The sequence below is a fragment of the Salvia hispanica genome, chromosome 5 (genome assembly GCF_029641045.1).
Source record: "Salvia hispanica isolate PSC_SH4W2 chromosome 5, Shi_PSC_v1, whole genome shotgun sequence".
Taxonomy (NCBI): Eukaryota; Viridiplantae; Streptophyta; class Magnoliopsida; order Lamiales; family Lamiaceae; genus Salvia; species Salvia hispanica.
This window is the reverse complement of record NC_142696.1, coordinates 24775464-24789523: the sequence shown is the minus strand read 5'-3', so window position 1 is coordinate 24789523 and position 14060 is coordinate 24775464. Positions and strand designations below refer to the sequence as shown.

Below are 14060 nucleotides of genomic sequence, written 5' to 3'. Positions count from 1 at the left end.
AAATTGCGTTGTCAGATTAGCATCACCCTATACACATCTTCTTCTATTTTTTTCTTAACACGGTCTACTTATAGTTCGAAAATTGTGTGTGACACATATTTTTTTATTTATTTTCATCAAATACATTATACACATACTAAGCTACAGATTTTTTTTTCATGATATAAAGAATAGTTTGATTTTAATAGGTCAAATTTGGTAATTAAATACTACAACTCGGCCGAAAAATGGCCGGTCATGACAGTTAGCAACAAATTCAAAAAATAAAATTCAAGCTATGCTAATTATATTACACACCCATCCATAAAAAATAATCTTATAGTAGACTGTAGACTGTACAAAATTTAAAGCAAAACTAAAGAGAATAAGAGAGATAGAAGAAAATTATTAAAGAATTTTAATGTAAATTAGATCACCACATTGGATAGAGACTAGTTTTATTGGCACCAAATGAAAAAAATGAGAATAATTTTTGTAGACCGAGCTTATTATTTAAAGTGAGAATTGACGCAAATATCACTGAAGCTTGTTCAACTTCCGATCAAACTCGCAATTTCCAATATTACTAATCAAGTGGGTCAGCCCAGCCCAACACAAGTACAGCTTGGAGCCTCATCAATTAAACGCTGATGAAGGACCGAAGCAAAACTTTTTTATAAATCAGGATCCAATCCAAATTCATTTGATACGTGAGTTAACTAGATAGAAAATTGTTTTTTACATTCATTTATCTCTGCTGTGTTCTATTTTACCTACTTTATTTTTTATTTAATCTACAAAATAAAGTTATATAAAATCTCGTGTCATTCAAAATAAAATTATATAAAATCTCATATCATTAAAAAAATAGTCATTTTCCTTAAAACGAAGAACTTTTACTCTTTTTTAGCCTAACGAGTATATTTATAAATCCAAAATTTTTGGGTTATGATTGAAGATTTAGAACCCTCAAAAAGTTGTACTAATCCAAATAGACAACTCAAGTGAGTTGACTCGAACTGGAATGAGTTGGCTCGATTGACCGCATGGACAGTTTAGAAAGTTCAGAAAACCTCAAGGACCATTATGCTAAATCTCTATTCTGATATCAAAACCTCCTTGCTGCCTAACTAGGGTTTTGCAATCACGTCTGATTCCATCCTCACTCTCACTCCACAGGTCACTAATTTAGCGATAATTCCCCCCCAATTTGTGTATCAATCGTTGTTACAGATTGCGAAATGGACTCTGATTTACCCCCTTTTCCTCATTAACTCCAGGTTTTTTGATCGGAGGGTTCGAAATGCAATCGCTGTATGGCAAATTTCGGCTGGTTACGAAGCAAACCATTAATTCGCTGAAAAATGTTGAGCTGAGCAAAGTCGCATCTACTGAATCGAGATATTTGGGATGCTCGATTAATCGGTGCTCGGGGTTCAGTTCTGAGCGTGCTTCTTCAAGCGCAGCATTTCTTTTGGTATAGCAATTTTGTTTCTCTTTTTTTTTTCTGATGTTTGCTGATTCACTGGATTGGAAGTGTCGTTAATTTGCTGAAATGTGTGTTCGTAGCAATTCAAGCAGCATACACTGTTTTTTGTAGGGTATTATCTTTATTGAATTTTTATTAGCTGAAACCTTCAGTTATGAAGTTAGATTTGAAGTTCAGCCGAATCACTATGATTTATCTAATTCTAGTAGTGTAGATTGGTTTTTTGCTTGCATCTTTTAGCTTGTTTCATTGTTTAAGTTAAGAATTACTAGAATTTTCTCTTCTTAACACAGTTTACTAGTTTCATTTTCTTCTCATATCATTGTGGATGGGTTTTTCTTTTTTAGTCCTTGCTAAGGCACTATTTTTCTGGTTCAGAATAATGAATTTGGCACTAAAGTTGTCTCACCGGCATCCTCTGAAAGTTGTAGTATAGCTTCAATGTTTCCATCTAACAAAGGCCTCATCTTCGGAAACCAGTCAGCTTCTGCGGTATTCAATTTGCCAACTAGGAAATTTTCAACTTCAGGATCTACTCCTGAGAATGTTCCCGCTGCATCTGAACTGCCTCCACGCATAAAATTTAAGAGGCTTGACAAAACTGCAAGGCATATAATGCAGGCACGTTTTTTCCGTTCACATTTCATCTACTTTCTTCATCATATAGTTGGGTATTATCATTGAATTCTGAGTTTGTTACTTACTTCAAGCCAACTACAGATAATTGATAAAGAAGCAGTTGAGGAAGTAAAATCAAACAGAGAGATACCAGAGATCAAGCCTGGTTACATCATCCAGCTGAAAGTGGTACTGATTCTTTTCCTGGAAAAGTCAAAATAAATTGGTTGTTTTATTTCTGTTGCTATTTGTTGCCAACTTTGTTGCATCTTAATTTCCAAAATTCTTACTTATTTGAACTCACATGGTCTTGTTTTGACAGGTAGTACCTGAGAATAAGCGGCGCGTTTCAGTTATAAAAGGCATCGTTATAGCTATGCGCAATGCTGGTTTAAATACTACTTTCAGGATTAGAAGGCTCGTAGGAGGTGTTGGCATTGAAAATCTCTTCCCTCTGTGAGTATACTATTCCTTCCAGCTTGAGTACTTCAATGAGTGCAATCTATACTGTATTATGAAAGCCATACCTCTTTTATGTGTGTCTTGGCATGTTGTGCTGCATTTTAGCTCAAATTTAGTATCGGTATATTGAATTGTCAGTCATTGTGTTTCCCGATGGGCCCATCATTCCTAATACTAGACCATAAATTATAGCCAAAGTGAACTGTATTTTCACTAAACCTTGAATTGTACATGGTCATGGACTGTTTCCCTTTTTTTTGAAGGACATTGTCTAGATGATATGAACGCCACTCTATTTATTCGAATTATTGAAGTCATATTGGCTCAAATGCCATTTGACTTTTGTAATATATGTAGGACTAGGTACTCAAATAAGCTAACCACCTCTGCTCTCTGTTTGCACCACCTTCACATTGTTTCCTGCTCATTTCCCTTGTATGAGTTTGCAGCTTTCTTTGAAATTCATTGTGGGGCATCAATGCCTCAGAAACATCTCAAATGCATATAACAGACTTTTGCCTCAAGCATATGTGATTGTTACTGAATCCAATTTTTCTTGTGACTTGAAAAAGTTTGTTACTAATTGGGCTGTAAAATGACAGGTACTCTCCAAACATAAAGGAGATAACAGTGTTGGACAAGAAGAGAGTGAGGAGGGCCAAGCTTTATTATCTTAGAGATAAAATGAATCCACTTAGGAAGCATTAAATTCCTGCTTTGGCTAGTGGATAGGGGAAAAGTGATGACTATGTGCTGGTGGTGGCCACACTTTTGATCAGAATGATTTTAAAACTAATAAAAAGTTATGTATACATTTGGTTGCTGGTAGTCAACAATGGGGAACCAATGTTTATGGAGAGAGTGAGAGAGAGGAAAAAGGAAGTGGAAGCTTAGCTAGCAAAATGTTTTCAACAGTCCTGATTCTAGACTCAGAAAGATGAAGCTTATGGAATCATCTACAACATAAGTGCCACACTTGTGTAGTTGTCATTCATCAAATATGCTTCAATCATGCTTGAGCTGTCATGTTTTCTTCTTTTTGTTCTATTTATGGAAATGTTCCCATATCGTTGTTGATGAGTGCTAGAAGTAGAATCGAATCTGTTCTACACTGTTGATGATTTTTGAGATTTGTCGGTTTATGATTTTGTTCCTTTGATGATATGAAAATTACCGAAACCTTGTTTTTGGGAGATTTGTCTTTAATATGTGAATTTGGTGATGGCTTCATGAATTCTTGAAAAACAAAAGAGATTGTTCACGAGTTTGAAGATATGTTTGAACACGCATTTCTTGATGTTGTTAAGTTGATTTTTGACTGCCTTGTCTAAAGTTATATACCATGTACCTAGAGATTTATGCCAATGCATTTATAGCCATATATCATCACCCCATTTGCCTTTTTAGCAAAACACACAAGAAAACCATCTTTTTATCCCAGTATCGTTGTCCCCTATTTAGGATCCGTTTAGTAGTTCAATTGGAATTAACTATATTAGTTAAATTATGTAGCTTCAGATGATAATAGAATAGTAAAGGATATTAACCTTCAAGTTGTCGATATAGTTGAACATAATTTTTTCCCTCAAATTTGTTTTCTATAAAAAACATAACAAGTTGAATACATTAAGAGTACTAGTAGTAGTATTTAACTTAAACAGTTATCTGCATTGCTAGTTACCCAACATTTATCATGAACACGATGCTGTCTTCTCAATGCTCTTAAAACCCCACCAAATATGGATGTTTTCAACTTGTATATGATTCCTCCAAAAAAATAGGCTTAAATATTCACAACATGCCAAACTCTATAGTGTCCTCTCCTAAAGCAACATCATTGACTTTCTACATACATCCAGATATTGACATTTGCATTTTAATTCCAAAATACTAATAATAAAAAAGAAAACTTCAAAATGATGAGTGAGAAAAAATTGAACTTTTCTTTTTTGCTTAGCCATTTCTTACACATATAAACAAACTTTTCATTTTTATGATAAAACAATACAATCACAAGATTTATGAACAAATCTTTTCTCCACATTCCCAATATTTATTTAATAATAATGATATACTCCTAATTTGATGCTTGGATATATGCATGCCAAGAGTCGGCATTACAAATTTTAATTTTGGAATATATTCGCTAGTCAAATTAAAAAGAAGTTAACTTTGAACAATAAATAAAAAAAATATATAAAGGAGAAGAAACAGTCTGCAGCTCGAACCAGTAATTAAGCTTACCTCTCTCCGACCGATTCCCAAATCATCGTATAACCTTGCGACGAAAGCAACGACGACGTTTGCGTAATCTGTGGAGCCATTTTTATGAATTCGATTGAATTTTCGTCAAATTGAAATTCATACACGATATTATTGCTGTAGTTTCTCTTTTTGGGAAAAAAATAATCCACAGCCGCAATTAAGGCTTCCTGTGTTGTTTTTATTCGATTAGGATTAGTTGAATCTCGCCGCAACCTCGCTTATTTTTATCTGCAGATCTGAAATCTGAGTAGGTTTTGTTTCTGAATTTATTTGAATCGTGTTATTTGATTGAGTGAGAGAATGGTAGATTCGCCGTCGGAGGCTGATCCTGACGAATGTGACACCGAACCGGAATTCGTTGAGGTTGATCCATCCGGTCGCTACGGTCGGGTTCGTATAATTCTACAGTTTTATCTGATTTTTTTTTTGTTGTTGATTTTTTTGAGTTATTGTCAGAAATGAGTTTTGTTTTTGTGATATGTGCTTGATTTCGCAAGTGTTTGGATTACTAATCCTTGGTTATCATTTGTGGTACATATTTTTGCAGTATAAGGAAGTGCTTGGTAAAGGAGCTTTCAAAAAAGTGTATCCTAATCTGATTAATATAGTTCTAAATTTTCAGTTTTGGCTACAATTTTATGCATTTACAGTATTTGAGTACAGATAGTGGTCTGTGTTGATCCTTAATTTGATGCATGCAATATAGCTATAGAGCATTTGATGAATTGGAAGGAATTGAGGTGGCATGGAATCAGGTCAAGGTCTCTGATCTCTTGCGAAACTCGGTGGATTTGGAGCGGCTGTATTCTGAAGTGCACTTGCTTAAGACACTTAAGCATAAAAACATTATCAAATTCTACAACTCATGGATTGATACCGTGAACGAGCATATCAACTTCATTACTGAAATTTTCACATCTGGGAATCTACGACAGTATGTCAATATCTTTACTGGTTTTGTTTGTTTATTTGTTTTGTGGTTATGGATTTAGAGATTTTCAAAGGAATATGCTTATGCGCCTGGCTGTTTGTGTAGGTATAGGAAGAAACATAAGCATGTTGATGTAAGGGCGTTGAAGAAATGGTCCAGACAAATCCTAGAGGGGCTTCTGTATCTTCATAGTCATGATCCTCCTGTAATTCATCGTGACCTGAAGTGTGATAACATTTTTGTGAATGGAAATCAAGGAGAGGTGAAAATTGGCGATCTGGGGTTGGCTGCTATTCTTGAGCAAGCTCGTGCTGCTCACAGTGTAATTGGTAAGTATCGATATTGTTATTTCTCTTTTCGTTAATCACTTTTCTTATTGGAGTTTGATATTATTCTAGGTACACCTGAATTCATGGCACCAGAGCTTTATGAGGAGAATTATAACGAGCTTGTTGATATATATGCCTTTGGTATGTGCTTGCTGGAGCTAGTGACCCTTGAGTATCCATATGTTGAATGTACCAATGCTGCACAGATATATAAGAAAGTGACTTCTGTAAGTTATTCATTAATTCTTTCTTTTCTATATCCGCTTTCTCTAGGAACTGTTTTGAATGAGAAATTGGGAATGACATAGTTATCTCCCAAAAAAGTTACTGGCAACTTTGGATAACTCACCATGACAAAGAAAGAGATGAGAATCATGTAAAGCTGACGGTGATGAAACAGATGGATTATTATGCACTTCAATTAATAACATATTGTCCTACATTTGTATCAAATTATCCAGTGTACTTGTAATCTCTGGAATGATGCATTATTGGTAGGATTTCTTTGAGTTTGTTTGGCTGTGAGATCTACCCATGTGTACAATATGTACTTATGTACATAATTTGTCCATCTCATTCTGATTACTCTTAGAAGTAGTATCCTTTACAGTTGATCATTTTTTTTTATCTGGTACATATTTTTTTAAATAATATTATTGCATAAACTATGACAATTGAAGGAGCTGATTAACTCTTTCTAGATTTATAATTGAATATCGCAGTTTCTGATGTATATAGAGGTTAGTTGATTAATAGTATGTTTTAGCCTCGTATAACTGATCTTTTATCAATTTTCTGCTTGTTAAAGGGAATCAAGCCAGCGTCACTTGTTAAAGTAAAGGATCCTGATGTCCGGATGTTCATAGAGAAATGCATTGCGAAAGTTTCTGATCGAATGTCAGCCAAACAACTATTGATGGACCCATTTCTACTATCGGATGAGGATTCTGGGATATCTCGCTCTCTACACCAATCTTCAAGTAAAGTTTGCATTTCTTTGTTCATTGTTTGCATTAAATCACCTTCCTTCAATACTGACTATATGTACAGGTGATAATGCCAACCATTTTGATGCTGAAAATCACCACGAAGACACCCTGTTTGAGGGCAGTCTCGATTTCGTGGTGCAGGGGCAAAGAAAAGACCAAAACACAATATTCTTGAAACTTCGCATAGTGGATTCATCAGGTTCTTGTTTCTTACATTTCTTTGTCCAATACTTGTTTAGAGCAAGAAAGTGTTCTGGCATGGATATAATCAATCTTATTTTCTTTATTAGCTCAGGTCATATTCGGAACATTCACTTCCCATTTGATATTGAGGTGGATACCTCGACTGACGTCGCTAGTGAAATGGTTGAAGAGCTGGCTTTGACCGACCATGATGTCTCAGTTGTTGCTGCAATGATTGATTCTGAAATTCAGTCCCATATTCCTGATTGGGCACCAAGAGAATTATCTGGCAGAAATAAAGCAACTTTAGAAGAAAGTGCTTCTAGGCCTGCTTCTCCAGCAACCACTGATTCGTCCAATGCAATTGTTATGGAAAGACTTCCATCCGGACGCAAGTATTGGCATGACTCACCAAAAGATAGTGCTGAAAACTCTCCACATCCTGGCCCTTCTAACTTGTTGCTGCCAGAATCAAATCTCTCTAGAGACAGTTGGTCTGATGAAAATAATCAATCTCCTGTTGGTCATAGGGATAACATTAGTTCATATGAAGGTTCCCCTCTCAGGCATGTGACTAATTTACGATCTGTTGATGTTAACCATGGTCATCATGATGATGTATCAGATGACGAGTCACCATCTTTGGGAGATAATACAATTTCAACTGGAAATGAGTCGGATGACATAAAGGACATTATCGAGAAGCTTGAGCATATGCTGGATGATCAGCAGAAGGAGCTAGAAGAACTTAAGAAGAAGCATGAAGTAGCAATTACAGAGATTCTAAATGAACTTCCCGAGGAGATCCGTATGAGAATTCTCAGAATATGCAACCAGAACAGATCAGAACATAACTTTCATTACAGAGGGACTCCACTTGAAGACTGAATTGTTGGATTGATCTTCCTTGATGACAACTTCAAGTCTTACTCTTCTAACACCAGCGTTGAAACAAAAGGTCAGTTGCTTGTTGAAGGGCATTTTCACGTTCCCTTTTCCAGATGCTACTTCAACAGTGAAAGATATCTGATCATACATCATATTGATTCTGATATATGATTTAACAGTATCATAACTGTATGTATGCTTGTTCGACTTGCAGCAGGGAGCTCGTTGAAAGTGAGGATGTCATAATGCCTAGTGATCAAGCTGTCTAATCTGGTAAAATGTTTGAAACTCTTTCACCCGTTTTCTTCAGTCAATAGGCCCTTCTAGTTTTCCTATAAGGTATACCTGTACAGATTCATGGTTTTTTATATCCAACACGAGGGCTTTCGATATTAGAAAGCCTGTGTTTTTTTGGTTTTGTGAGCTATGTTTATGTTTATGTTTATGCTTCATAGTGCATGGAGGCTGTTAGTGTGGTATATTGTACACCTTAATATGTTTGATTGCTGATGGATTTTAGACATGAAATCATTTGTACACAGAATAAGTATGTGATTATTACGTGTTTTTAACATCTCAGCTTTGTTTCTGGGTGTTTCATATCTAATTATAATTACTAGTACTTAATTGACTGTTTCTCTGAGAAAATTATGTCTCTGACTCACTTTGAGTAGCTCATAAGCAGAATTTTGCCATTAAGTACTTGGTTGATCATAGCTTATAGCCTGAATTTTCGGCATTTTCAGTTTAGTCTCATCCTTCCTTGATTGATTAATTGTACAACCTTAATTTTTTTTTTAAAAAGTCAGTTTATAGGCTTAGGTTTGATATTTTTTTGCATAGGTATAATTTCAACCTCGTATAGTTCTTAGAAAAATTTCAATTATAGCCTGCAAAAAGACTCGTGGGTATTCTTTTTATGATGATTTGAACATTTCAAATGTAGAATTCTATGATGTTGGCCATTAATAATGGTTTTCTTTCATTAAGATGTGATCATGTGAATGATAATTGATCCTAATCGCAACTCATTTTACTGTCATTTACTCATTTTAGTCACATTTTTGGCGTCGATTCTTTTTAAAATAAATTACTCCCAATTTGAATCATTTATAATTCAATTTTTATTCGATAAATTATTTTGAAGAAAAGAGTGGACCGAATTTGTTAACGTGGCCCAAATACAAACTCAATTTTCTTGGCCTCACTCTGAATCAGTTTCCTTTCAATCCAATCCCTTTCCTTAACGCAAACCACAATAATTTCTTTCAAATCCACGCTTATTCTTCGATAGTTCTATACACTAATTACCTAAATAAATCCCCTCCACTCTACAGTTATGCAACGTTTGATAACCATGTTAAAACATGTTAACGCTTTAATTCACAAAATTAAAAATGTTAGCATAATCTCACCTACACCATATTCCATAACTGGAATTGAGACAATTAATCTCACACATAATAGATTATACCCCGTATCAGTAATTAGAATGAATAAGATAACTCAGCATCGCAGCCGTACACGTGTCACGATGTGAGGGCAGTAGCACAGAAACCCCATACGCAGCTCGATTTTATAGTCATGTTATCAGTAGAGACGGATAGAGTTAGACGAACGGCCCTCTTTTCTTCGCCACTCCCTCACTCCCTCACCATATCCCCTCCTCCCTCTCAAATCTAAATCCCTATCCTCTCCCCCAATTCCCCAAATCCCTCCCTCCACCACCAAAAATGGCCTCCCTCACCGCCTCCACCGCCTCCACCGCCGCCTCCAAGCTCTCCTACCTCCCCTCCCACACCTCCCCAAACCCTACCAACAAAATCCCCCTCTCCTCCTCCTTCACCCCCTCCTCCGCCACCCTCTTCCTCCACCCCTCCCCCTCCCCCTCCCCCCTCCCCCTCCGCCGCCGCCTCCCCTCCATCCGCGCCGCCCGCGGCAAATTCGAGCGCAAAAAGCCCCACGTCAACATCGGCACCATCGGCCACGTCGACCACGGCAAGACCACCCTCACCGCCGCCCTCACCATGGCTCTCGCCTCCGTCGGCGGCTCCGCCCCCAAAAAATACGACGAAATCGACGCCGCCCCCGAGGAGCGCGCCCGCGGCATCACCATCAACACCGCCACCGTTGAATACGAGACCGAAAACCGCCACTACGCCCACGTCGACTGCCCCGGCCACGCCGACTACGTCAAGAACATGATCACCGGCGCCGCCCAGATGGACGGCGCCATCCTCGTCGTCTCCGGCGCCGACGGCCCCATGCCTCAGACCAAGGAACACATCCTTTTAGCTAAACAAGTCGGCGTCCCCTCCGTCGTCGTTTTCCTCAACAAACAAGACCAAGTCGACGACGAGGAGCTCCTCCAGCTCGTCGAATTGGAGGTCCGTGACCTCCTCTCCTCCCACGAATTCCCCGGAGACGACATCCCCATCGTCTCCGGCTCCGCCCTCCTCGCCCTCGAAGCCCTAACCTCCACCCCCGGCCTCAAAAAGGGGGATAACGAATGGGTCGACAAAATCTACCAATTGATGGAAGAAGTCGACAATTACATCCCAATCCCCCAGCGCCAGGTCGATCTCCCCTTCCTAATGGCGGTCGAAGACGTCTTCTCCATCACCGGACGAGGCACCGTCGCCACGGGAAGAGTCGAGAGAGGCACGGTTAAAACCGGAGACACCGTCGACCTCGTTGGATTGCGAGAAACCCGGTCCACAACCGTCACCGGTGTCGAAATGTTCCAGAAGACCCTCGACGATGCCATGGCCGGAGACAATGTGGGGCTTCTCCTCAGAGGAATTCAGAAGATCGACATCCAGAGGGGGATGGTGTTGGCGAAGCCGGGGACGATTACTCCTCACAAGAAGTTCCTTGCGGTTGTGTACGTGCTGAAGAAGGAGGAGGGTGGGAGGCATTCGCCGTTCTTTGCAGGATACCGGCCTCAGTTCTACATGAGGACCACGGATGTGACCGGGAAGGTGAACACGATCATGAACGACAAGGATGAGGAGTCGAAGATGGTGATGCCGGGTGACCGGGTGAAGATGGAGGTGGAGCTGATCACCCCCATTGCCTGTGAGCAGGGGATGAGATTCGCGATCAGGGAAGGCGGGAAGACTGTGGGAGCCGGCGTCATTCAGACCATCCTCGAGTGAAGGTGAGGTTTTGGTGAGGAGAGGGGTGTATGAAGATTTGGTTTTGGTGATGGAACTTGATTTGATCAGTTGTGGTATATGGATGTGGAGGTGTTTTGGGCTAATTTTGGTTGTGTTTTTAGTGTATTGATGTTAGTTTTTTAGCTCAAGAGAACATTGCTTGGTGATGACAGCTTGATCAAATGTTTCTATTCTTGTTTTTTTGCCATTAAGCTAAGGTTATAAGATTACTTGATCAAATTTGATTTTTGTGGATTCTTGGATTGTTGTTATGATGCCTCTGGTGATGAAATTGCTTTAATCAATTGTTGTATATGGATATGAAGGTGTTTTGGGCTACTTTTTGGTGTGTTTTTTTAGTGTATTGTTAGTTTTTTGCTCAAAAAATCATTGCTTGGTGATGACAGCTTAATCAAATGTTTCTATTCTTGTTTCAGACATTAAACTAAGGTTATAAGGAACTTCTTTTGATCAATCTTTGTTTGATTGCTACTTGAATTATTAAATTGCATTTGGGCTACTTTTGGTTGTGTTTAGGGTATGGTTTTTAGTGTTTGGTTGTGTTTTTAGTGTATGATCAATCTTTGTTTGGTTGTGTTTTAAGTGTATGGTTTTTTTAGCTTAGAGAACATTGCTTGGTGATGGCAGCTTGATCAAAATTTTCTTTTCTTGTTAACATACATTAAACTAAGGTTATAAGAAACTTATTTTGATCAGTCTTGTTTGATTGTACTTGAATTCTGGAATTGCATTTGTTGTTTCTCTAAGGAGTTGCATTGGTATTTTAAACTATTTTATTGGAACTGGAGCTTCTGCTTCACTGTATAATCTGTATATTCATGTGATGAGGTTATATATAGTAAGCTCAAATCTTTCAAATTTGATGGTTTTAGTTTATGTGACAGTTTTGATCTTTAAATCACGAGCATTTCATTTAGATATTGAATGTTAGTACTAATGAGGCATTTGTTTGGCTATGTTTTTGTTGATAAAGTTCATAGCTTTAACAACTTTATAATAGAGTATATTTCAAGAACATATAAGATGGGAATGTCTTCAAAACTTATATTTGCCAAATTAATTGGACAGTGTTGCTTTTAAACTAGAGAGGGAATTATGAGATACAAAGAAGAGAATATCCTAAAATAAGTGAAAAGCATAGTTTGGCTAATGGCACCATTACATTGAATTACAAATTTCTGATATAGTAGGAGACATGATAATGAGCTTAAAGCAATTTGGTATTTCTTGAAACCATTGCTTCAGTTGCCTCGTCTCCTCCTGGTCGTCTTCTTTGTCTTCCTCAATCGAGATGGTCGAGAAACTAAGGTGTTCAACGAATGCAACGTGTTGCCTTGTCTCCTCCTGACTGTGTTATTCGTCTTCATCCGGATGAGGCGTTCTGCTGTTGCAAGAACATCACATCATTTAGATGCAGAAAAGCATCTATCTGCCTGTGTGAGATGAAATGGGTGCACGATCTGGCTAATTTACACAAATTATACACCAAAACATCATCAAACTTAATGTTGATAAGCAGAACCAAGATACTTGCAATATTTAGTTAGTTTGCGATCCGGCTAATTTACACAAGTTATACACCAAAACATCATCAAACTTAATGTTGATAACCAGAACCAAGATACTTGCAATATTTAGTTAGTTTGCCATCAGTTGACAGACCAAGAATATACATTTCGGCAATATATAATGTAGGTTTAGCCTAACTTCACCATAAAATTCAATTATAAATCGAAATCTGTACTTTTTAATATTGTTCAAAGCTCTGACATTTTGAGAAAAAATTTAGTGGTCAAGACATGCCAAATGGTAGTGTGACGTGGTATGGCCGACAAATAATTTTTGGACATATGGATTTATAGAGACCCAACTAAATACATTATTTTCTTTATAAAATAGATATTATTATGAAATTTGGAATCTGTCTAAAAATTTAGGACTTCCTATACTTAATACAATGACAAATTTAGGGAAGTTGGTCTCATCGGTTTTCCAATGCACCAGATTAAAGTCTTTGAGACATAGATACTCCAGTGAGCGGAATTCATCTCCTTCTGTCGTCTCCCACTCTTCCTCTTCCTCTTCCTCTACCTCACTTTCAAAGGCACAAGCCTCTATTTTGAGCACTTCTAGATTCGGTAGAGCACATAGATTTATCAACAAACTCCGAAATATACACAGCCAACTAGAGTTAATTTTCCTATGTACCATGGAAATATGAGTTTGTGCAGAAAACGACTATCATTTTATTCAATGCAGACTGGCATTTTAAATTTTCAAGTTTGTGAAGATGGCTAAGATCAATTTCAATCTCTGGTGAGTCTTCATAATAGATTCCCAACTTTCTGATATTTGGAATTGTTTCGAAAAAACCACTCCTATTTAGAGAAGGAAGTACCCACACACGGGAAAGCATCTTCAGCTTCTTATGAACAAATGTAGTCTCCTTGATTTTGAATTTTCTAATCAACTTGAGATGTCTTAACTGAGATATCTCCCATAATTCACATGGCACATAAGGCACATATTGTGCAGAAGTCAAGGTTTGCAGATACCACAATCTTGATATTCCAATAGGTAAACCTGAAGCGCAGGAGAAAGCTAAGTAGCGTAGGTTGACAAGTTGTAATATTTCTCCCGGGAACTCCTTGGATACCATTCTCATTACATCAAGCACCCTAAGCAATCTTAATGTGGAAAACATACGTGATTTAATACTCTTCCAAGTGTATATGAAAGATCGAGTAA

The 14060-nt window shown here is 37.7% G+C and overlaps 3 protein-coding genes across 4 annotated transcripts; all 3 read left to right on the top strand.

The window, feature by feature from the left end:
• The first annotated feature begins 1018 nt into the window (after window positions 1-1018).
• On the top strand, window positions 1019-3741 carry LOC125186839 (large ribosomal subunit protein bL19cz-like). Of its 2 annotated transcripts, none has more exons than XM_048083305.2 (6): window positions 1019-1158; window positions 1260-1456; window positions 1949-2089; window positions 2189-2275; window positions 2409-2542; window positions 3151-3741. In XM_048083305.2, exons 2-6 carry the CDS (start codon window positions 1283-1285, stop codon window positions 3254-3256), a joined length of 642 nt encoding a protein of 213 aa, XP_047939262.1. In that variant the 5' UTR covers window positions 1019-1158; window positions 1260-1282; the 3' UTR covers window positions 3257-3741. The 2 variants fall into 2 exon arrangements, with proteins under 2 accessions (XP_047939262.1, XP_047939260.1); XM_048083303.2 differs by having other exon boundaries at window positions 1020-1158; window positions 1847-2089.
• A 1003-nt stretch (window positions 3742-4744) lies between these two features.
• On the top strand, window positions 4745-8740 carry LOC125186838 (putative serine/threonine-protein kinase WNK3). Its single transcript, XM_048083301.2, has 9 exons — window positions 4745-5203; window positions 5361-5398; window positions 5520-5747; window positions 5850-6073; window positions 6143-6300; window positions 6882-7053; window positions 7124-7261; window positions 7358-8203; window positions 8348-8740. The coding sequence occupies exons 1-8, from the start codon at window positions 5114-5116 to the stop codon at window positions 8131-8133; spliced, it is 1824 nt and encodes a 607-aa protein (XP_047939258.1). The 5' UTR covers window positions 4745-5113; the 3' UTR covers window positions 8134-8203; window positions 8348-8740.
• Window positions 8741-9756: 1016 nt separating this feature from the next.
• On the top strand, window positions 9757-11540 carry LOC125187590 (elongation factor Tu, chloroplastic-like). The gene has a single exon (XM_048084216.2). The coding sequence runs from the start codon at window positions 9867-9869 to the stop codon at window positions 11289-11291; it is 1425 nt and encodes a 474-aa protein (XP_047940173.2). The 5' UTR covers window positions 9757-9866; the 3' UTR covers window positions 11292-11540.
• The last annotated feature ends 2520 nt before the right edge of the window (window positions 11541-14060 follow it).

Bases quoted from the DNA above. Each gene is read 5' to 3' on its own strand.
- LOC125186839 (XM_048083303.2), top strand. From the start codon at position 1,283: ATGCAATCGCTGTATGGCAAATTTCGGCTGGTTACGAAGCAAACCATT. The intron at 1,457-1,846 runs GTATAGCAATTT...TTTCTGGTTCAG, and splicing joins CAAGCGCAGCATTTCTTTTG to AATAATGAATTTGGCACTAA. The intron at 2,090-2,188 runs GCACGTTTTTTC...AGCCAACTACAG, and splicing joins CTGCAAGGCATATAATGCAG to ATAATTGATAAAGAAGCAGT.
- LOC125187590 (XM_048084216.2), top strand. From the start codon at position 9,867: ATGGCCTCCCTCACCGCCTCCACCGCCTCCACCGCCGCCTCCAAGCTC.
- LOC125186838 (XM_048083301.2), top strand. From the start codon at position 5,114: ATGGTAGATTCGCCGTCGGAGGCTGATCCTGACGAATGTGACACCGAA. The intron at 5,204-5,360 runs GTTCGTATAATT...ATATTTTTGCAG, and splicing joins CATCCGGTCGCTACGGTCGG to TATAAGGAAGTGCTTGGTAA. The intron at 7,054-7,123 runs GTAAAGTTTGCA...CTATATGTACAG, and splicing joins CTCTCTACACCAATCTTCAA to GTGATAATGCCAACCATTTT.